This window comes from Pleurodeles waltl, chromosome 8, assembly GCF_031143425.1.
Source record: "Pleurodeles waltl isolate 20211129_DDA chromosome 8, aPleWal1.hap1.20221129, whole genome shotgun sequence".
Classification (NCBI taxonomy): domain Eukaryota; kingdom Metazoa; phylum Chordata; class Amphibia; order Caudata; family Salamandridae; genus Pleurodeles; species Pleurodeles waltl.
In genome coordinates, this window is record NC_090447.1 from 482,327,382 (window position 1) to 482,352,034 (window position 24,653).

At 46.0% G+C, this 24,653-nt stretch overlaps 1 protein-coding gene across 1 annotated transcript; it reads left to right on the plus strand.

Moving 5' to 3' along the window:
• The first annotated feature begins 844 nt into the window (after window positions 1-844).
• LOC138249535 (uncharacterized) lies at window positions 845-1,360 on the plus strand. Its single transcript, XM_069203484.1, has one exon. The coding sequence runs from the start codon at window positions 845-847 to the stop codon at window positions 1,358-1,360; it is 516 nt and encodes a 171-aa protein (XP_069059585.1).
• Window positions 1,361-24,653: the final 23,293 nt, after the last annotated feature.

Here is a 24,653-nt window from a genome sequence, read left to right on the forward strand (position 1 = left end):
AGTACCACTACCCAGTCCCAGTCTCCTCACCCCCAACCCATCCCATGCACGCATTCTGACAAGCATGCACCCAAAACAACACACAAGACTCACACAGATAAACATAAGCAGCACACTTCAGTCCACAGGCACTCACACAGCCAACACCCAGATGCACACACATCATCCACTGCCTCCACTGCCTCCCCTCCTCATCCTCCCTTACAGTCACATCCACACTCACACCTGCATGCACTGCATCAACAGTCCCTGAACCTGCCACTTGCACAGCCTTGCCCTCAGTCACCACAACAGCAGACCTGTAGACACGTACCCCACACACCACAACGCAGTCACCACCACCACCACCACCTTATGCAGTACACCCACCTCAGTTGTAGACACCACCACAACATCCATCCACACTTCATGTTTGTCTTCCCCCACCCTGTCTGCCCCACCCTCCAGGGACACACACAAGCTCACACTCAGACCCCCAACAGCCATCCACCTCACACACAACTGTGTCCATGCACCTGCACCCAAGTCCAGCAATCTCTTCCTCCTACAACCACTCCTTCTACCTCCACACCCATCCCTACTCCCACATCCTGCCCCATTGTACCTAAGAAGCTTTTCCTTGCCTGCCTTGACCTCTTCCCCCCCACGTCCTGCCCATAAGAGGATGGTCATTCAACTCCAGCCCAGTACCTCAGGCACCTAGTCTGACACATCTCCACCCCCAAAGTCTCCAGCTGCCACTAAGGGGCACATTAGTGAGACGCCAGCCCCTGCACCAAGGACACTCCTCCCCCCTTAAATGGAGGGCTAAAGTACCGCCCCTCCCAAACAGACTGACAAGATCATGAGGCCACCTCCAAAACCTAGGGCCAAGGACACCCTAACAAAATCCCTGCCGAAGGAGGCCCCACAAAAATCCAAGGCCAAGGATTCCCCCAGAAATCCCTGCCTAAGGCAGACCCCCAGAAATTCAAGGCAAAGGAGGTTACCCCAGAAATCCAGGGCCAAGGAGCCCCCCCAGAAATCCCAGGCCAAGGAGGCCCCCCAGAAATCCAAGGCCAAGGAGGCCACCCAGAAATCCAAAGCCAAGGAGGCCCCACAAAAATCCCTGGACAACGAGGTGCCCCACAAATCCAATGCCAAAGAGGCCCCACAGAAATCCCTGGACAAGGAGGCCCCAACAAAATCCCTTGATAAGGAGGCCCCACTCAAAACCATGGCCAAGGAGCCCCCACTCAAAATTGTGGCCAAGGAGCAGCATTCAGTACCAGAGGCTAAGGAGCAGCATCCAGAACCAGAGGCCAAGGAGCAGCATCCAGAACCAGAGGCTAAGGAGCAGCATCTGGAACCAGTGGCATAGGAGCAGCACCTGGAACCAGAGGCCAAGGGACACCATTAATAACCAGTGGGCAGGCAGCCTACTCCTGAACCAGTGGGCAGGCAGCCCCCTCCATAACCAGTGGTCAGGCAACCCCCTCCAGAACCAGTGGGCAGGCAGCCCCCTCCTGAACCATTGGGCAGGCAGCCGCCTCCAGACCCATTGGGCAGGCAGCCCCCTCCAGAATCAGTGGGCAGACAGCCCCCTCCTAAACCTGTGAGCAGGCAGACCCCTCCAGAATCAGTAGGCAGGAAGCCCCCTCCTCAAACTGTGGGCAGGAAGCCCCTTCCAGAACCAGTGGGGTAGGAGCCCCCTCAAAATGAGATGCAACGCCAACCCGCCCCACCCCACCCCACCCCTGCCCTCTGAGGTGCCTGCCCATTTTCAACATGATGCCCCTGAACAGTGGAGTCCCGATGTTGTCAGGAGTCAAGTTGGGCCTTGGACTTTGCACTGTGGGCATTAGTGACTTTGGACTGGCCTTTGGGCCTGCATTTATTCACTTCTGCTGTTGTGCATGTTTTTGCATTTTACATATTCATACAAAATGAATACAGTGGTTCGATCGGTGTATGTGTCCTGGGTTTATTTCCCCTGGGGTTCTGTTACTGTTAATTTTCCTGTGCATGTGTTTCTGGGTGTTTGATGTGTGTATGGTGTGTGTTATACGTGTGTGTGTCACTCTTCCTCCTCTCTCCCACCCTTGTGTGCTAGCCAGCTGTACTCACCGTCGTTGGTGCTCCATGATGGCCATGGCGTGGTACAGCATTAGGAATACTTGCAGTTCAAGTTCCATGGAGGCTGCGGACTCATGTGTGTCCCTGGAGGTGAGTGTCTCCTTTTAAATGATGTGTTTCTGCCAAGCTATTGGTGTCATTGCTACCACCCTGGAAATCGTGGCGATGTGCTATGTCATAATATGGTGGGCGGATCCTTGTCTTCCGCCTCCCTGTAGGTGGCTATTGCCGTGTTCGGTGTTTGTACCGCTCTGGCAGTTAGTGTGGTACATTGGCTCTCTATGGGAAGGATTACCACCATGGTCATAATTTGAAGGTCATTACCGCCAGCCTGTTGGCGGTGATACTGCCACTTTAAGCCTGGCGGTCAGAAGACCACCAGAGTCATAATGACCACCTTAGGGCCTACCTTAAGGGTGAATTATGGGTACTACAGAAAAGAGAGGTTTAGGAAACATTTGTAAATCTGGGATTGCGTGAAATCAATGGGTGGATGCATAGGAATGCCCATGTTTAATCCATGAAATGCCTCCCAGAATTAAATTTAATGCAGTGCAGCACATTGCATTACATTTTCTTTACAAAGCCAGGTAAGGCAACAAAAAAAGCCCATTGCATGGCTTGGTAAATATCTACTAGCATTTTGGGTCATGGATACACCACAAAAGTGATGTAAAATGCTAGAAAATATGACCCTGAGCCTGAACTTAGCATTCGCAGTTAGAGGTGGGTGAACAACTGAAGCTGCCTCTGGCTCAGCTGCTGGTCCTCTTGGACACTCAAGCCAAAAAACATAGCCTTCATGTGGCCATTGACTGCCTTCCATACTATTACCTCTTGCTCCCAGACATCCCGCTCCATATCTCCTCCTACCGCAGAGGTGCTGCCCTTGCTTTGATTTGCAGAGGGGTAGTTGAAAACACCTATAGAATTGCTGTAAAAGTACTTGGAGAGGGATGTTATCCTAATGATTTTTCAAACAGTTCCACACTGAGCAGGTTCATAGTACTACACAGAATCTTGACACTCAGCCCACTTGTGCTTCTGTTCCCAGTCCCGAAAGGGTGACAAATATGCAAAACGCCTGTGAGGAGATCTCTTTGCTGCAGTCCCAGCTTTTCATTTTACTTCAGTGGATGTGAAAAAATGTAACCGTTAAATGGTTGGAACCTACAGTTATTTGCTTGCTAATGCATGTAGTTGCCCTCCTCTTGTGTTGAGCCTCTGGCATGTGGACACATTTATGAGGCCATGTCTGCACTCATTCAGTGTTAGGGCTGCGTCCTTGCAACAAGTGTTATTAGTGCACATGTGGTATGGTTCTACATGTATTTGTGTACTACCTGATAAGTGCACAGTTTGTGTGGATGTTGTATGCAGAGATAGCTCCAGAGAGCATGCATTGGATGAAGTTGTGTGCCTGTAACTTTTTTTTTTTTGTCTTCAGGTATCTCTACAAATCACACCGCAAGGGGTGCTTGTGGTGCATGCCTTTCTTTAGGGCGACGCAATAAAAAGACACTCCAGGTTTCCTTCAGTCTTTGTCTTGTGCTGCTGCTTTCATGGTCATTGGTTCAGTGCACAAGTAGTGTAGGTCCACATTTATACATTTTGCCGCAAAACTGTGCTAACGCAGTTTTGCGGCAAAAAGTTTAGCGCCAGGTTGCATCATTTCACAAGGCCCACCAGGCACTATATTTATTGAATGGCTCAAGCCGGTGCTAAACTTGGGCTAGCATCTTCAAGAAAGACGCTAGCTGGGTGGAGGTGGCGGTAGGGAAGGTTGGGTTTGTGTGCCAGAAAATGTGCAACAAAATGCCTCTAACCAGACGAGCACTATTTCCTGGTGCATAGCTACCAAAAACATGACTCCTGTCTTCGGAAAGACAGGAGTAATGCCCACCACCCCAATGGCCAGCACAGGGGACAAGTGTCCCATGGGCATGGCCATTGGACCCTGTGCCATGCATGGGGCCTAAAGTTAGGGCCCCCGATGGCACTTTAAAAACAAAAACAAAAAACTTACCAATACTTACCCTACTTACCTGGGATGGGGTCCCTCTGGTGTGGGTGGGAGTGTTCCTGGGGCTTCGGGTGGGCACCTGTGGACCTATTACATGGTGTCTGACCATGGAAATGGGTCCACAGGTCCCCTAATGACTGGCCTGACCCGAGGAGTTAAATAATGGTGCTGAGCTGAGCCCCTCTTCCCATCCGTGCATAATTGTTGCATGGGGGGATACATATGGGGCGATGGGCATGCCTACCTTGCATCCCATTGATACAAGGTAGGTGCACGCTTACATAAAATGGGGCAAACTCCTATATTTTGACATTAGATGTGTCTAACGTTAAAATATAAATATGTGTTTCTGTTTGCGCCGAATTGGTGTAAAAAAAATGACGCAAATGTGGTGCAAATAGGGTATAAATATGCCCCGTAGTGCTTGTGCTCGTGTTTGTGTGTGTGTGCACTTAGCCAATGTGTTCTGTGTTAAAAAAAAAAGAAATGTGGCCTTCCCTGAACTTCGTAAATTTTTCATAAATTTTTCCTGTGTAAACTTGATTTAACATGTCTTATGTGTAACTGAACAGAGTGAACTGGTAAAAAAAAAACACAAAGCTTTACTTCTGCGGTTAAATGGTAGAGAGAAGTACTTGCTATTTAGAGGCTGAATTAAATAATGTGAAACCAAGAAACTTGTATTCAACCCTGTTTACCCACTCGACCAAGATATGCGCATTACTTTTTCACGGTGCCTAATTTTCCTTCAGCGCATGGAAGAAAACCTTAAAATACATAATTTCAGTATGTGTATTGTAAAAATTACCAGTTCTCTGTTGCATTTTAATTTGTCCCCAGAGTGACACCGCTGAATGACTGAGTTCCTGTTTGTCACCATAGAGGTTAGAGTTTATGTTTTGAATCCTGCTTCACAGAAGATTAAGAACAGTCTTCAGCAAGCATGTTCTGCAACAGAGAGAGACCAAACTGCTTAAAGGGGGGAATGCTTCATGCTTTCATTCAGAGGCTGCACAGAGAAGAAAATAAAGCACTCTGCAGGAAAAGCTGAGTCTTTTTAAAGGAGCGTGTTTAAAAAGACGGCTGTTCAGCAGAGTGGGGTGGGTGATTCCAAAAAACAAGGACAATTGCAGCACGCTCATAGAAAACGCACTAATCCCTTAAAATACCACATAGTAACAATATTAAGAACAGTAAAAGAGAAAAAGACTTCATATGGTGTTAACAGGCGTGCAACTCCACCAGGGCCCCTGCTGCATAGAGGGCCAGTGAGGCCAAAATAGCCCCAATAAGACAAACCCGAAAGGCGGTGCACCGCCAGGCAAATAAACACGTAAAGTATAGTAAACAATGAGTCCAGTATTCCAGTAGTAGAGATGAGAAAATCCTCCTTTTAATTTTGTTTGGGTCCAATACTTGAAATTCACACAATTCCGTACATACACCGATGAGTGCAGTGAATAAAACAGCCAATGCGTTTTGCCCATCAAAAGAGCTTCTTCAGGGCGCAGCGAACAGTCAGTCAGATAATTCAATTCCATATAGTAAAAGGAAACCACGAAGCAGACCAAAAGTATCATCCAAGCAGAATAACCCGGTCAGAACGACCGTGAGCGTCGATTCGGTGCCAGCAGAAGTGTAAAGCCGGTCCCGAAGTCTGAAAGCCAAAGGGGTGGGTGATTCCTTTGTACTGTGGAAGACTGCATGCTTCTAGAGGGACCTTACTTGGGTACTGGGGAAAGCTAAGCCGCATGCATGCGCACGGCATACAGAGAACATAGCTTATAAGTAAATTAAATCTGCCAATTAGGTAAGGGTAATAAAAAGAAAACATAACACAATGAAATGTCAAAACAATTTAGGAAAAAAATTGAGAATTTTTAAATGATACCAAGTTTGAATTAAAAAACAGCATTAAAAAGCACAAAAAAACAACTGTGGTTATCCATTTTTGCTAGAACTCGATCAATGTCAAAAGTTAAGTCCAGTGATGGAACTTGCATCGGATACAGGGACCAGGTTTTCCTTGTGGAAAGTTTACCTTCTGACTTAGAAACTTTTATGGAGGAAAAGAGGTTGTTAACAAGTTCAGTGTTACAATATTTAACAAGGAGGTCACAAGCACTTTATGACTGGCTAGCAGGAGTAAAGTGATCAGAGCCATATTGTCCACAAAAATGGGTTCAGCAAAAAAAGGCAGAAGTCTAGGGGAATGTCATTAAAAATATGGTAATTTCTAACGTGTGTCTCCACCAGCAGAAAACAGAGAGAACTATCAGAAGTCTTGGGAGCTCTTATTGTTAAGGTATAAAAACGTTGAAATGCCATCAGTGTCTGCGTGATCAGTTCTAGGATGATGCTCCTCTTTAAAATCTGTTCCCTGTAGGGAGATGTACCGCCACAAGAGTGTTGGATTCTAGCCCATCATTTGCAAAATCCATATGAGGGGTCTGTGGTCTGCCTGAACCCAGAAATGAGTACCAAACAGGTATGAGTTAAACTTCTTCAGTGACCAGACCACTGCAAATCTTTTCCTCTCAATTGCACTCCACCCCTTTTCCTCAGGAAGTAGCCTTCTGCTTATGAAGGTTTTAGGTTGGTCCAAGCCCTCTTACTTTAGGTGTGACAAGACAGCCCAATGCCATGCTTTGAAGCATCCATCTGAACGAGGAACCCTTCTTCAGGGTATGAAATGCTTTCTGGCAAATCTGTGTCCAGATCAACATTTTGAGCTGCTTCTTAGATGTTAACTCATTTAAGGAGGCAACTATGGTTCCATACCCCTTAGCAAATGTCCTGTAGTACCAAATGAGGTCTAACAAAGCTCTCTCCTTGGTCTGGATCATGGGAGGCTCCCAAACCACAGTGGTCTATATCTTGGGCTATGGAGGCTGAACCTTGTCTTCACCAACCTGGTGGCCCAGTTACACTACTGATCGCTGCCCTATCAGGCACTTACTAGGCCTAATAGTCAGACACGCCTGTTGGTGGACCCAACACACTTCCTGGAGGTGGTACAGGTGATCATCCCAGCAGAAAACAGAAATGTAATCCAGGTGAGAGACTCTGAAGTTTTCTAGTCCAGCCAGGACCTGGTTGACCAACCTCTGGAAGAGGCAGAGGCATTCTTGGGTCCAAAGGGCATCACTTTGAACAGAAAGTGAAGAATGTTTACTTGTCCTTGCCCCCCACAGGGAGGCTTCCTGACATTATATTTAATGTACTGAGCAACATCGTGTTGCGTAGCCATTTTAGCTATAGTTTTATACATGTTATTTTAGCAAACATGCACTTTAACCTAGATATATTTTATTAACAATAGCCATATTTTTATTTTCTCTCTCTAGCTGTTCTTTGCCTAGGCCACCACTGTGTTCTTAAATAAGACATTTCTTTCACTCTGTGCTTTTCTCAAGGCTGCAGTAAGATAGGTTGCCGGCAAAAGTGGTATGCTTTGTCTCTAATTTTCACAGAAACATACAAACTCTTACGTGGGGATCCTTTCTTGGAACATTAGCTGTTTTATTATGAAAATACCACTTTGACCCATGCACGTTAGAGAGAGATTCCAGGCAGATGACCACGACTGCATGCTGATTGCTGAGTGCTTCGCTGAAGCTGCTTATGTAGACTACAGGACTCTTTCTCAGGTATGAGGGATGATGTCTTCCCAGGGGAACCTGAAGGGCAGAATTAGAGCTTAACATGTTGTGCTTTAACATAGTCTAGGTAGGAGCTATTCTAGAAAACCATAGTGACAATATGGTAGTGTTATTTTTATGTTTTACTCTCCTTGTCACAATTTTAATCCTGTCATACTTGATCATCCTAGTTATTGCAACACAAGCATTATTATTTAAGATGCAGCTGCTTCAATAAAACCGTATTAAACTTTACTGTACTCTGATTGTCCTTGCATATGTGAGACTAATGTAACTGAGAGAAAAGGATGAGATCTGAGTGACCACGATTTCCCTGAGGAGTCATTTGTGTCATGCGCTCGGTTGCCCAATCATCCCTGCTCTTGGGTGGAGATGAGGCACTGCTAGCTAGCCAGAACAAAACCAGGATTAGGCCAATAGGTGTCATCTGGTGTGGGAACGGACTCAATCCCCTGCAGTACAGGTGATTCTGCTGCCCAAATCCAGAAGTCTCATTAGGATCATGAGAACCTACGCAACATGGAGCCGCCAACGTTTGGTCAGGCACTCATTTTCGGGTCCTCCTGAGTATCTCTGTCTCACTACATACAAAGACACCTCAGTACTATATACGGAGACGTCCGTGGTATTGAGAATTTTCCTCCTCAGCTCAGTAGGGAGTACCTAACTAATGCTGTAGGTTGTTCAAGCTTGACCCCTAAAAGGATAATCCGTATTTGGTGTGCTTATCTCTGAACAAAATAAATCATTCATCATGGCGAACTCGCAACAGCTAGCAATTGCAGTCAATATGCAACCACTCCTTTCTGCACATTTATTGGCATATGGCCTAACGGCCCAGGGGAGTCCTGTCACATTTGTTGTTGAGGCTCATCCAGCCTATAGAACAGAATTTTTTTTATTCTTGGGTCACATTTCCAGCAGCTGATGGGAACACAAATACATTTCACCACTAGACACCTGCAAACATACCTGCTCATTATAGAGCATATGCTTTATCTAGAAATACCTCTATCTTATCAAGAACATAATAATAGCTTGATGGAGCCCTACCACATACAATTCTACATCTTATGTTAGGTCCTCTAGACATGGCTTTACGACAAGTAGCTCCCCCCCTCAGCGCCTTGAGACGCTAACGGGTGAGTAGTGTGCTCTATAAATCCTTTGATTGATTGATTGATTGACTGAGGCATTGTCCTGTGTATATAATATCAACCTTATGGACAATGAATTACTGCAACATCTAAGATGGGTATCCTGCATTGTTGTGGGATTTGCTGAATTTGGTTATAAATTCAATTAAAAAAAACAAAAATAGCCTTCCTTAGCTTCCTGTTTTTTGGATACGAGCTATCAAGTGAAGGAAAGAGCCTAGCTCCGCAATTCTTGGAAAAATGTGCACAGTTACAACCTCCAAATACCATTGAAAAACTCCAATCCCTATTGGGTTTCCTAAGCTTTGGCAGAATGTACCTTCCAGATTACACATCATGCGTAAAAACCTTATATGACTCAATACGTCCTGACTTTTCCAATAAATTTTGGACAGTTGAACACACACGCATTCTCAGAGCATTTCAACAAGACATGATTGCAGCACAACATTTACACACAAGGGACAATTAAAACATCTGGTCATCAGAGTAATTGCTGGTGCCATTGGTTTCACCTTTGTAACATTCAATGAGGATGAGACAGTCCAGATTGCATACAAATCACACCTATATGCGACAGCAGAACAACGCTTTGCTCCCACCAAGAAAATTATCACTGCTGTTCAGATGGCTGTCATTAAGGAGAGACCACTAGCCCAGGGGAAATGCATTATTGTTGTATCTCCAATCCCAGCCCTCAAGGCTGTTACCAAAGCCAGCGTTCCAATCGATGAAGCATTACATCCACCTTGAATCCAATGAGTAACGTCTCTGACAGCCACTGATGTTAACTATATCTTCGACCCAAAATTACAAACTCAAGAATTTTTCCAATATGAACTAGAGTACCCAGTTCCGGCAAATACATTGCCTATTCATCAATATCAAAGAGTCATGTACACCGATAGCTCAGCACAACCTACAATAGGCACAAAGCACCAATACTCCGCTGCTTGTGCAGTCGTAAGTGGCTACATAAAGGGTAATAAGTTTTATTCACAATATATTTCATACAAACACTAGGGGATTGCACTGCACAACTAGCAGAGCTAAAGGCTCTGGTGATGGCACTGGAACATACGGATCCCGCACAGCTAATGTTGAGTGTCTGTGATTCGTACTATTGTGTCCAGTCCTTCAATGATTATCTGCATTATTGGCACCAGAATGGGTTCAAAGATTCTAAAGGTAACACCATCAAAAAAAGACATCTGTGGGGAAAAGTAGCAGATCGGAAGGAAACGCTTCCAAATGTCCATGTTGAATATACACTTGGACACCAGTGCGTTGGAAAACACATTGCTGGAAATACACTCGCTGATGAAGCAGCCAAATCAGCAGTAACTACTGCTTCTGTTGCTGCAGTAACTCGGTCTAGAACGAAACCAGGCGATGACATATGGGCTGCCATGAAAGCCACGGCTGAAGGCACGCCCTTACCAAAAGCATTTCCTGCTAAATATTCCTACCGCGTGAGAGGCTTTCTTGACGCAGAAGTAAAAATACCAGGCGGGGAGTTTGAGTAATTGCCAATAAAGACCTAAGACCAGAGTTGATTAAAGTAGCGTATAAGGGGGTTGCCTCTGCTATTGCTGGTGTGGGGGCTACAATATCATTATTGCAAGTTCGTTATTGGTGGCCAGGTCTACACAAACAGACCAAGCAGTATGTCCTTGGTTGTGATATCTGTCAACAAATTAAGGGGTCCACGGCCAAATGCCCAGCGCGGACACCCCTCCTAATTTCTAACAAACCATTACAAGGTATGTACTTGAACCATTGTGGTCCCCTAACACCAGACAGTGCATACAAATACATCTTAATCACTGTTGACTCTTACTCCAGATTTGTATGGGTGTGGCCACAACCCTCACCTGACTCTCAGACTGTTATTAAAGATTTGCAAGTCTTTATCGGCACATATGCAGTTGCGACTTTCCACTCGGACCAGCGTGCTGCTTTCGCCTCAAGGGCATTCAGGGAATCCATGGCTTGGTTAGGTTCCAGCTCCATTACTCGTCTCTATTTAATTCCAAGGGAAATAGTGTTGTGGAATGATAAAACCAAGATTTAAAGCAATCCTTAACAGCCAGAGTATTAGGTACGGGTCGTAGTGACTTAATCACCTGTATGGAGTCCAGAGAGCACTTAATAATCTGCCTAGAAGGTCCCTGGGGGGGGTCGTACTTCATATGAGTGCCGGTTTGGAACTTGAATGTAAGTTCCAGCTCTTGATGGTCCTGGCGGGGAGGTGGCAGAAACACCTTTTGACATAAATGAAAGTGTCACTGTCTTGAAGGAATAACAACAGTTCCATGACGACAACGCTTCTGTCAGTGCTGCCTCCATAGGAATTAAGGATGTACCAATAACACCTACCAGCGAGATTCCACAGGTTGGTGACCTAGTACATGAAAACGTTGCTCTGAAAAAGGAGATCAGTCCTTCTTATCGTGCACTGGTCCCAGTCCTGGAATACACGGTACTAGAACTGTTATTCTAACACCGCTTCCTGGTTCTAAAGATAACCGCTTTGTCTCCATCGACAATGTCAAGTTACACCATGTGGCCGATCCTGCACAGCAGACCAAGAGGAACAACCAGTAGCACCCGAATCCCTCTCACAACTGGTCAAGATGTCCCTCTACAAGTTTTGAGCAGCAACAGTGACACCTCTCCGAGCTTGGGGAGGGTGGAAAATCATCTTGCATTAGTTCCACTAACATAATTTACAACAAGCAACACGTAAATTGCTGATCGATTTGATTTGATTTGTACAAAAACGGATGGTGTCATTTACAGCGAACTACCACGGATGACCCCTACCAGTTCTCCTCCTTCAATTATGGCTCCAGTTTTTGTAGCTTCTACTTTGCCGACATCAATGACACCTTTTCCTACTCATTTACCTTTTCTACACCCGAACTGCCAAAAATACCTAAGCTGATAAATTGGCTTAAAACTGCTGCTCGAAAAGCCAGGTTTTTAGGAGTCTCCAGAATGCAGAGTGGTCCTGGGTGGTCCTGAGGCTGGTGGGGAGGGAGTTCCAGGTCTTAGCTGCCAGGAAGGAGAAGGACCTCCCACCCGCCGTGGAGCGGCGGATGCGAGGGACGGCAGCGAGCGCAAGGCCAGAGGAACGGAGGAGGCGGGTGGGGACGTAGAAGCTGAGGCGTCGGTTGAGGTATTCCGGTCCCTTGTTGTGGAGGGCTTTGTGTGCGTGGGTGAGAAGTCGGAAGGTGATCCTTTTGCTGACTGGGAGCCAATGCAGGTGTCTCAGGTGTGCGGAGATGTGGCTGTTGCGGGGTACGTCGAGGATGAGGCGGGCCGAGGCGTTTTGAATACGTTGCAGGCGTTTTTGGAGTTTGGCGGTGGTCCCAGCGTAGAGGGTGTTGCCGTAGTCCAGGCGGCTCGTGACGAGGGCGTGGGTCACGGTTTTTCTAGTGTCGGCGGGGATCCAGCGGAAGATCTTGCGGAGCATGCGGAGGGTGAGGAAGCAGGCGGAGGACACGCCGTTGACTTGCTTGGTCATGGTGAGCAGAGGGTCCAAGATGAAGCCGAGGTTGCGGGCGTGATCTGCGGGGGTCGGTGCGGTGCCGAGGGCCGTGGGCCACCAGGAGTCGTCCCAAGCGGATGAGGTGTTGCCGAGGATGAGGACTTCCGTTTTGTCAGCTTTAGGCGGCTGAGCCTCATCCAATCTGCGACGTCCTTCATACCCTCTTGTAGGTTGGTCTTGACGCTGGCGGGGTCCTTGGTGAGGGAGAGTATAAGTTGGGTGTCGTCGGCGTAGGAGGTGATGATGATGTCGTGCTTGCGTACGATGTCGGCGAGGGGGCTCATGTAGACATTGAAGAGTGTCGGGCTGAGCGATGAGCCTTGAGGTACACCGCAGATGATCTCGGTGGGGTCTGAGCGAAACGGTGGGAGGTAAACTCTTTGGGAACGGTTTGAGAGGAAGGAGGCGATCCAGTCCAGGGCCTGGCCTTGGATCCCGGTGGAGCGGAGGCGGGTGATTAGGGTGCGGTGACAGACGGTGTCGAAGGCAGCCGAGAGGTCGAGGAGGAGGAGGGCGACTGTTTCACCGTTGTCCATCAGGGTTCTGATGCCGTCTGTGACTGAGATGAGGGCGGTTTCCGTGCTGTGGTTGGTTCGGAATCCGGTTTGTGAAGGGTCGAGCAGGTTGTTGTTTTCCAGGAAGGTGGTCAGCTGTTTGTTGACGGTCTTCTCTATTACCTTGGCTGGGAAGGGCAGGAGTGAGATGGGGCGGAAGTTTTTCAGGTCGCTCGGGTCAGCCGTAGGTTTCTTTAGTAGGGCGTTGACTTCGGCGTGTTTCCAGCATTCGGGGAAGGTAGCAGAAGAAAATGAAGAGTTGATGACGGCCTGGAGGTGCGGGGCGATGATGTCGTGGGCTTTATTAAAGATGAAGTGAGGGCAGGGTTCCGATGGGGCGCCGGAGTGGATAGAGTTCATGATGGTTTTGGTTTCTTCAGTGTTGATGTGGGTCCAGTCGTTGAGGGTGATGCCCGGGGGTGCGGGTTCGGTGATGCTTGGTTGGGTCTGGTGTCCGAAGCTGTCGTGGAGGTCGCTGATCTTGCGATGGAAGAAGGTGGCGAGGGAGTCGCACAAATCTTGTGAGGGCGTGACGGCGTTGGCGTTGGGGTTGGAGAACTCCTTGACGATGCTAAAAAGTTCTCTGCTTTTGTGGCTGTTTTTGTCCAGTCTGTCAGTGAAAAAGTTCCTTTTGGCAGCGCGGATCAGGTGGTGGTGTTCGCGGGTAGTGTTCTTGAGGGCGGTCATGTTGTCAGCGGTGTGGTCCTTGTGCCAGGCCTTCTCGAGGGCGCGACAAGTTTTCTCTGATTCTTTGAGGGTGTCAGAGAACCAGAGAGGTTTTTTGGTGTTGGCGTGTCGATGCGTGCGTTTGAGGGGAGCAAGGTTGTCTGCGCAGTTGGAGATCCAGTTCGTGAGGCTGAGGGCTGCGACGTTGAGGTCGGTGGTGAGGGTGGGTTGGTTGGCGGCGAGTTCGGAGAAGAGTTGCTCTTCGGGGATCTTGTTCCACTGTCGACGAGGGATGGGTTGAGTGCGGAGGTGGCGGGTCTCGCGTCGGAATGTGAAGTGGACACAGCTGTGGTCGGTCCAGTGTAGAGCGGAGGCATGGCTGAAGAAGATGTGTTAGCTGGCGGAGAAGATAGGGTCAAGCGTGTGTCTGGCGATGTAGGTGGCGGTGTTCACCAGTTGCTTGAAGCCGAGGTTGGCGAGGTTGGCGAGCAGGGCGGTGGTGTTGGGGTCGTTGTTCTGTTCCAGATGGAAGTTGAGGTCGCCTAGGAGGATGTAGTCCGGCGAGGCGAGGGCGTGCGGGGAGTTGAAGTCGGCGATGGCGTCGCTGAAAGGAGCGCGCAGTCCGGGGGGACGATAGGCGAGGGATCCTCTGAGGGTGGTCCTGGGGTCGGTGCGAATCTGAAAAAGCAGATGTTGAGCGGCGAGAGGTGTGTCTTCGGTGGAGGTGGTGACGCTGATGGAGTCTTTGAAGATGATGGCGATACCTCCTCCTACTTGGTTGGTGAGGTCTTTTCTGGAGATCTTGTAGCCTTCAGGGATGGCAGTGGCGATGTCCGGGGCCGGTGAGGCGTTCATCCAGGTCTCCGTGATGAAGGTGACGTCCGGAGCTGTGGAGTCCAGGAGGTCCCAGAGTTCAACGGCTTGCTTGTGGACAGAGCGAGCGTTGACCAGGATGCACTTGAGGTGGTTGATGGCGCGTGGGCTGGTGTTCGTGGTAGTTGCGTGGTGGAAGATGCGTTTGCAGGAGTTACAGGCGAAGGGTCCATGGGTGCGTTTGGGGTGGGCTTGGAAGCAGGTGTTGGAGCACCCGGGGTTGAGGGCGTGGAGGGTGGTGGGGTCGTAGCGGGTCAGCGGGGTACGGGAGAGCTGGGGACCAGGGGTCGTGGCGCTGGGCGCGGGCCAGGTGCAGACGGGTGCAGACGGGCTTGCCTCTGGCGCGTCTCCGGCGCGCCAGCGGCGCAGTCACGCAGCGGCCGCCATAAGAGGGAGGAGGGGGGGAGGGGTCAGCTGGGGGCGAATGGGAGCTGGGGGGCGTGCAGGAGGTCGCGGCGGGAAAGCGCGAGGGAGGGGGGACAGGTAGAGTGAGAAGAGCTGGGGGAGGGGGGTTTAAGGGTGGAGGGGGGTGAGTGTTAGAGATTTAGGAGAATAGGGAGATAGATAGGAGTAGGGTTGAGAAGATAGGGGAGGGGGGGTTGTAGAGGTGGGTGAGGGTGAGAGGTAGAGTGAGAGGATAGGAAGATAAGTAACAGAGGGGGTGTCGGGACAGGGGGGAGAGATAGGGAAATAGATAGATGGAGAAATAGGTGGAGAGATAGAAAAATAGGTATATAGGAGGAGGGGGTGAGTGAGGGAGTTAGATGGAGAGATAGGTAGATTGGTAGATAGGAGGAATGAGGGAGGCAGGTAGCGAAAGGGTAGATAGGGGTTATAGAGAGGGGGAGGCGAGTGAGGGAGGGGGGTGAGGCAGGAGCAGGAGGGCAGGGGCGGGAAGAGACAGAAGACGGAGAAAACCGAAGAACCGAAAAACAGAAGAACAGAAGAACACAGAAGAACAGAAGAACACCGAAGAAGATACAGGAGACGAAGAAGCAGAAGAACAGAAGATCACCGAAGAAGATACAGAAGACGAAGAGCAGAAGGCAGAAGACCACAGAACAAGATGAGGAAGAAGAGAGGCGACAGGAGAGGCTGAGAAGCACACAGAAGAAGAGAGAAGACGGGGAAAAGAAGAGTACAGAAGAAGATTACAGAGGAGGAGCGAGGAGGAAGAGACAGAGAGGAGGAAAAGAAGCAGGAGAGAGGGTGAGTAGCGGGGGGCAGGGCGAGGGGCTGGGAGGTACTTACTGTGAGGTGGGTCTCAGGAACCTGGAGGAGCTGCAGCGGCAGGGGGAGCGACCTACCCTTGGGTCAAGGGTCGCTACCACTGTCGCGCAGCGGCCGCCATAAGAGGGAGGAGGGGGGAGGGGTCAGATGGGGGCGAATGGGAGCTGGGGGGCGGGGGCGTGCAGGAGGTCGCGGCGGGAAATCGCGAGGGAGGGGGGGACAGGTAGAGTGAGAAGAGCTGGTGGAGGGGGGTTTAAGGGTGGAGGGGGGTGAGTGTTAGAGTTTTAGGAGAATAGGGAGATAGATAGGAGTAGGGTTGAGAAGATAGGGGAGGGGGGGTTGTAGAGGTGGGTGAGGGTGAGAGGTAGAGTGAGAGGATAGGAAGATAGGTAACAGAGGGGGTGTCGGGACGGGGGAGAGAAAGGGAAATAGATAGATGGAGAAATAGGTGGAGAGATAGAAAAATAGGTAGATAGGAGGAGGGGGTGAGTGAGGGAGTTAGATGGAGAGATAGGTAGATTGGTAGATAGGAGGAGTGAGGGAGGCAGGTAGCGAAAGGGTAGATAGGGGTGATAGAGAGGGGGATAGGGGTGATAGAGAGGGGGCAACTTATGTCATGTTAAATATTGAAAAATTAGAAAAGTTGCCTTTTACTGTGGCTGAAATACCATCTGCTGAGTGCTTAATACATGGGGTCATTAATCTGCCTATTTAAATACTTCAATTCACGCCCTGCTTATAACACATTCCAGTGGGCAGATATGAAAGGCTAGGAGATAGTTACATCCATGAGGTGTGGTAGCTGCTCTTCTCGTACAAATGTCTCAGTGGCATGAAAGAGGTCTTTCTTAGCGGTAGTGAATGCGAGACTTCTGTCAACCATCCGATGGATTGTAAACATCTGTCCTACACAAGGGGCGTGCAATGATTCGGCAGCAAACGTGGCTTGTTATCTGAAGGGAGTCGCAGTCCTCTTGATTAGACCTACGTTCCAGGTGCTCTCAAATGGCAGCTATGTCTTCCTCAATAGTGAGAACTGTTGTGGATGTGAATCAGAATATTTTATGTCATTTTGGTCTTTAACATTTGTTACATGCTGCTGGAATGTACTTTTTCCTCCTACATAACAGAGGGAAGTAGCTGAGATTTGGCCCCATATCTCTAAGTTGAGCAGACTCAAGGCTTTATTGTTTCAAAAACATGTAGCGCTCACATCTGCACATCGAACCTATGCGCCTCTGGTTGTGAGGTCATCAGCAGAGATACAATCCCTTTTAAGAACTAACTTTCCAAGACACTGGTGTGGTGAGCTTGTGGGATTTTGAATGCGTCCAGTACTACTGGAATTGCAAATTTCTTTAAGGCTGTTGGTTCTGGTTTTGTTCACACCTTCTCCTCTCAGGTTGAATTATAGTAGCTTTTATACATAATTAGGCTTTGAGCCACCATTGAAACAGCAAGGGAGGGTGTTGTGTAGCCCTTTTAGCTATAGTTTTATACATGTTATTTTAGCAAACTAGGCCTGCCGATGTGCACTTTAACCTAGATATATTTTATTAACAATAGCCACATTTGCGGTCTTGTTTTATTTTCTCTATTAAGCTGCTCTTTGCCTAGGCCAGCACCGCGTTCTTAAACAAGACATTTCTTTCACTTTGTGCTTTTCTCGAGGCCTCAGTAAGATAGGTTGCTCGCAAAAGTGGTGCGCTTTGTCTCTAATGTTCACAGAAACATACACACTCTTACGTTGTGATCTTCTTGGAACATCAGCTGTTTTATTATAAAAACACTACTTTGACCTATGTATGTTTGAGATTCCTTCTCTTGAAAACTCCTTTGAAAGCCTTTGAAAGCCTTAAGAGAACTCCTTTTGATTTTTTCTGTTCCTCAAACTGCTATTGGTTGGGACCCTGCCCATCTTTATTGAGGTTCCCTCCAGGTGCCTTCTTTGATACTCTGGAACTAACCCAGTGGACAGCCTTCTTTGCACACTCTCTGGGTAGATTGAGCTTTGAATCAATCAGGTGGTGCTAATTATTAAACATGTGCTCTCTCATGAATAGATTGCATAGCCCTTCTTCGTCATTCACTTTGCTCCTCTTCATCTGACCATTTAGTGCCTTACCAGAGTAATACACAAAATCCACCCTGGACTGGTTAGACAGTTTCTGGTAGTTCCTAAACTCTGAGCAATATTTCCCTTGGGTAACACCAAACTTGACAGCAAGTGCTTCTTTCATGGAGGCAAACCTCATCTGGCTATCCTTCTCTAGGGCTAATGTAGTATCTCTCCCAGTGACTGGCAGATGTTTGCAGTGACTAGCCCCAAATTCTCCTCTGGGACTCTGTGCATGCCTAATGTTACTTCATAGACCTCAAACAACTTGTCGATGTCATCTCCCAAAATAATGCTAGGCACCAGGTATTTGGAAGTGTGGACCCTTCTTCCTCCTCTAGGAACATCTGTATCACTGCCACCTTATTCCCTGGAGTCTGTGACACTCCTGGATTTCTGGCCCAGTTCCTTCTGGCATATCTTGATTGCCAGCAGAATGTCCTTCTCCACCACAGCTGGACTTTTTTTCTATAAGCCTCTCTCAGAATCTGCTTTCCTCCCTTCTACGGCCAGGGTAGCCAGTTGCAGCTTCAGGTTTCTCCCTCAGCTTGTCTGTCCTTTAAATTTGCAGGGGTTAAGATGTAATACTACACACTGCTCTAAGCCCTGGACATGGCAGGGGATCTCACTCATGTGGGCCCTCTCCTTTGGCTCTGGGGCCATCCTCAGTATATTTTCTTTTTCCTCCTCTATGTCATCCTCTTCTCCTGCAACATCCTCATCTTGCCCCGTGATGTAGGCTGCAAAATGCAGACCTCTTCTCAGGCTCTGAGGGCTATCTGGTACTCTATTTTTTTTAGGCCTTTGGTTAGCTGCAGCCCCCTCTCCTTGCACAGCTTTTTCGGCTCTACCACAATGGGGCTTTCAATATTGCTGATAACCACATCAATTCTTGAAAGAAAATCACAGATTTCAAATATGAGGACAGAAGTGAAGTTTTAGGAACAAGTAAACATGCCCAATAAAAAAAAAAAGAAATTAAAACTCAATTTTGATGTCATATCATAAAAAGGGATTTTTGGTTTTACACAAATCATTCAGTGACACTGCAAAAACACTAGTACTGAATCCCACCGCTGAACATCAATGTAATGAAATGGAATAATAGTTGAGGGGGATGAGAACCCACCTTACATAATAATCACAATCCTTGTAAGAATGAATCACTGAAGTCACTAAATAAACCTGTGCTCAGCTTCTGGGAGCCTGGCCCAGAGAAGTTAGGCTTAACGTGGAGGCAACGTGTAAAAGATTTATGCAGTAATCAAACAGAAGAGAAATCCTAACTTAGAACAGTAGAGAATATTTGGTAAATGAAATGACACCAAAGAGACAAAATCCAATAAGTAGAACCCGAGATATGAATTTTTAAAGTTAGAATTAAAAATTACACAAAAAACCTACTGTGCTTATCTGGTTTGCCACATACTGGATCAAAGTTTGCAATATACTGGGTCAAAGGCAAAAGTAAAGGCTGACAGTGATGGAGCACAGGTCAGATACAGGGACCAGGTTCGTCCTAGTGGAACCGTTACCTTCTGATTTAGAAACTTTTATGGAGGAAAAATTAGTCAAGTAGTCCTTGAGGAGTCACCAGACAGGCAAGCTTTCAAGCTAGATTTGAAGCGGGCCATGATGACAGTGTATTTCTGAAGACAGGGGTCCTGGTATAGTTGTCAATGAAGGAACAGAGGCTCTGAAATGGGCGAAGTCTCAAGTCAGTGCCCAGAAATGCATCAACACAGATCAGATGCAGCTAAGAGTCAGTCCCGCTACATTTTGAGTCAGAAACCATCCTGGAAGTCAGTTTTTCTTCAGTAGGGCAAAACAGCAACCTAGGGCAGGCCACCACTTCAACTTCAGTGGCTATGGTGTCAATAGTGATTCTGATTTCCCATGGTTCTCCAGGCAGAAAATTGCAAAAAGTTTAAAAGACTAACTCTTTGCAGTTTGTAAACAGGATGAGTACACTTTAACACTCTAACGCCAATCAAGGATCCAGTACCTGGGAGCACCACTTGGAGGTTAAGGCTCACTCCAGAAGAGGGCAGTAACAAGAAAGAGGGTGGGTCCAGTTGACACTGGTCCGCTCAGCACTTGCAGGGAGAGAGGCTCTGAGCACTTGTTATGTTCTTGTAGCTCAAACAGAACGGCAGTCACTTCTGATGTCCTGAGGTCAAAGAAGCTAGGTCTAGTCATGCTTTAGGCTTGAGACAGCAGGGCAGTCCTTCTTCTGATCCTCAAAAGTCCATGAGTGTCCTCATGAGAGGTTTGTGAGATCTACCTTTTTATCAGTGCCAGCCTGTGGGTGGAGGGCTATTCTTTGCCCACCCCTAAACCAGTTCTGGTCATTTCCTCTACCCTCACTGGGTTTTGTGCCAGTCTGATTAGAGAGACAAAGTAGAACCACACCCAGGTGTGAGCTTCATCTGGCAGCGTCAAGGTAGGCATCCTTTGAAGCTCAGGAAGCAGATGGGCAGAGCTTGCCTCTATAAATCCTGGTAAGAGATGAGCCTCCCTACCTACTGAAAGGGTCCTTTGTCCACTCTCTAGGAGCAACTCACATCTCACCATAGGGGGGGCCATCAGGGGGTCAGGTGACAGCTGGGCATTGGCAGGGAATTCTTTTGATTTTAGGAAGGAAAGTGTCATTTTTAAAATATATAATATAATAACCAACTTGAACATTAAGTTGGATTTTAAATTATTATTGAAATTAGTCCTTAAATAAATTTTCCTAGCAATTCTCAAACTGAATTTAGCACTTATTAACAATAATAGTGTAAGCAGTGTTAACCTATGACCTTGAAAAAGTGAAAAATAACACTATAGGTTATTCACTGCCAGGACAGTAAAACACATTTTATATGTCCGTCTTTTTAGATACAATGTAACCTGCCCTATTGGCATTTACGGTCTAATTTAGGGGTTACTTATAGGTATCAAAAATAAGGTTTAGATATGGCTAAACTGTGTTCTGCATGGTTTAAATGACAGTTTCAAAATTGTACACACAGGCTGCAATGGCAGGCCTGCAGGCCTGGACAAATGTTTTTCAGTGCTACTTTAGTAGGTGACACAAGGTATGATGCAATCCACTAGTAGCATTTACTTTACAGGCCCTGTGTACCTGTAGTACCATATACTGGGGGTGTATAAGTAAATAATGTATATGCCAATTTAATCATGTTTAAAGGGGGAGCACAAGCACATTACCACTGTTATCAGGGTTAAAGTGCATGGAGTACAATAACCAAATATGCTGTCTGCTCTGTGCCAAATCTACTAGGAGCTGAGCTAAGGTTAATATAGTGATTTTGAAGTTTAACCCTCACAAATGTTCTAATTGTTCCTTAAGGTGGGCAGTCACCCACCCAAATAATAATCCAATGTCTTGCATACTGTATTTCATTTCCAACAAGAATGAACTTGTATAAATGTTGTTCAAAGCAGTGGAATGTGAGCCCACTCAAGGCATTTCTATATATATGCTTTTCCCATATTTAACATGTGCAGAAGAACAAGGCTCTTGACATTAGCAGACCTCCCCCCATGTGCTTCATATGACATCACTGGATGTGTGCTCACTACTCTAATATGGAAGCAGGCTAGGACAGATAAGGTGAGGTAAAGAGCTCCACCTCTTATCTTGCTCTCCTCTTGAAAGCTCCACCAATTTTGTAATTTGAACCTGTTCACAAAACAAACGTGAATACACATTTGTGAGAGGCATTTTTGCCACTCAACAATGTGCAGCCCTTCCTTATTAATATAGCTCAGTATCTCTGTGCAGTGTAAAATGTTCTTTTCATCTATAGAGCATATTTTAGCAGGTATTACTAAGTAAGGAAACTACAATAAACAGAGAGATATATTAAGGTATAATGTCTTCAAATCTGCTATGAATATTGTTATGGTTCCACTTAGGAAGCTAGGGCTATGGTTTCTACCAGAAATAAAGTATTCCACAAGCCAGAAGGGTGCTCTGAATTACAGTTAAAACAGATTAAACATGTATATCCTCAAGTACCATACTCTGTTACTCTGTTACAGTCTTGCCCTAAGCTTCACTGTTACACAACATTTTTAATTTTATTACACCAAAAAAGCTGTTTTTCAGCTGAGGTGATGCTTCACTCCTCAGTATTTTATCTACTCCAAACAAGCCCCATATTGATGGTATTATCTACATTTAGGAACTGTATCACTATAGAATAATATAATTTCATGAGTGTAAGACACATGTCTCCAAAGTGTAAACAGCAGGAATTTTTCACTTGACCACACCACAAGTTCAGTAAAAATAAAAGTGCTTATGTATATTTGAGCAGCAGTAATGCTAGAATTTCATAGGCTTTAATAGAGGCTGTAGAGTAAACTGGGCAGACATTGCCTACTACATATTTGTGCAATAAGTGCACAAGATCTCTTTCAATTAACAAAAGCCTACAATGTATACTTCTCTTGCATATTGTTACACACTTTTTAGATCTGGTGTTAGCCAAGGCCTTCTGATTTTTTTTAAATGGTATGTATAAAATGCTACTTATATGCATTTCTACTTTCTATCCCTTGGTCTGTTAAGTGCTATTTGCACTGTTTTTTTGCCAGTTACAGCACACAGCATAGGGCAATGGGTCAACTTCAGCAATTGACTATCTTCAATGTGAGTAACATCATTCTTCCCTTTCATATGGAGCAAATCCAAACCCAAAGTACTAAATTTGAGTACTTGAGACTGATAATACAAGGTTTGCTTTTTGGGACAAAGAAATATTCTTGCTGTTAGTCAATAAGTTTAGATTGACAAGGGCCCTGCAACTTTGCCAACAATAAAGTTTACATGACAAGACAAATCAAACATTGACAAAGCCAAAAGGCTGCCAGAAAGCCCACCATATATTGCCTTTGGCAGTGCTTGTTTAAATTGCAACTACACTTACATAAAATGCAGTCATAGAACAACCCTAATGCCATGTTGCACATAACATTTTCATTAAATGTATTTTGGATACTGATAGAACGGATCAGTGACATAATATTCATACATAGAATATCGAAACACAAAAAATGGGAAAATAAAAATTGTTAACAATAATATCGACTTCCTGAACTTAACTAACAAAACAACAAATATCGAGAATACAAACACTGTTGTAAATAATATCAAATTTTACTTTTATTGGAAACACAAATATCAGGAAAAAAATATTGACACCTCTAAATAAACAATATTGACTACAATAATACCACCAAAATAATTATAAATACAAAAACACTGTTTTTACATGAAACAATTATTTAAAAATAAACATAAAACTTATTATACACATGTTTACATTAAATATATATATATATATATATATATATATAAAACCACACTTCGTTCCTTTTAGCTAAACGGAACGAAGTGTGGATTTAACGGTCGTTCGCGACCCCGCCTTGGTCTGCCGTACTTGGGCACAGACAAACGTGTATTTTATAGGGACGCTATAATATATATATATATATATACATATATATATATATATATATATATATATATATATTTATCAACTAACTAAAATCATAACAATATTACCAAAAAATAAATTATAAAAATATTTGTGTTAAGTACAAACATGGACGCGACAACCTAAATAAATATAGATGGGTAGATAGATAGATAGATAGATAGATAGATAGATAGATAGATAGATAGATTAGCTACCTAGTGGCAGTACTAGGTAGTTATACTGAGGTAGCTAGGTCTGTTTTTCCATAGAAGAGTTGCTTTTGGTTTCCTAATAAATTTGGCCCCGTTTGAATAACCTTCATGAAACTTTTCCAAAGAAAATTCATACACCTCAACTCCATCTTGGAAAGTTTCAGGGTGATCCGTCAAGTTGGGGCTGAGCAAATAGGAAGGTCTCAAAATACAAAATCCCATGCAAATTCCATAGAGGTCTTTAGGCAGGGCTACAGCAAAAACTGCTGAAGATAATTACACCAAATTTGGCAGTAAGCTAGATCTTGGTTGGCAAATTGTGAAATTGTGCTTTTAGTGATTTGGTGTAAATCCATTCAGTAGTTTTTGAGAGATTAAGGGTGAAAGTAATTGTATATTTTGACAGCTGGGCTCATAAGAAGGAGAGAAAAAATGGAGCTCCCTGATTTGCCATCTCACTCCTGTGAAAGTGAGACTCATGCAAAATCTCTGATTGGCTGCTAGCAACATGAGAAAAATGTTGCTGACAGCCACTACAGGACTTGGGGATGTAGTCTATTGTCCTGAAGTAGTGTAAAAGAAAAGATATATGGGGCAGTGTAGGAATATTCTGACCCCGTAGTCCCAATGGGGGCACCCAGAGGAAACCCTTTGGGACTCAAAATGGAAACAAAATGGAAAAAATGCTGCAATCCCGCAAGACTATCACAGGATTGAAAAAAAAACCAAATGGTGGCTGAGCTGCATTTTCTTAAATATAAGCCCCAGGGAGGCTTCCCCCTCCTCCCCCCCCCCCCCGGGTCGAAATATATTTTTATGGGGAGAGGGAACATGTGCCCCCTCACTGAGCCATTAGAGGCCCCTGGAGCCAAACATTGTTCCACTCTTGTAGTTTATGATGGGGGCCTGTGTGCCCTCTGCCCTGAGCCTTGAGAGGCTTTGGGAACCCTAATCCTGTGGCTGAAAATCCAACAAATGGGGAGAGGTAAATGTGCCC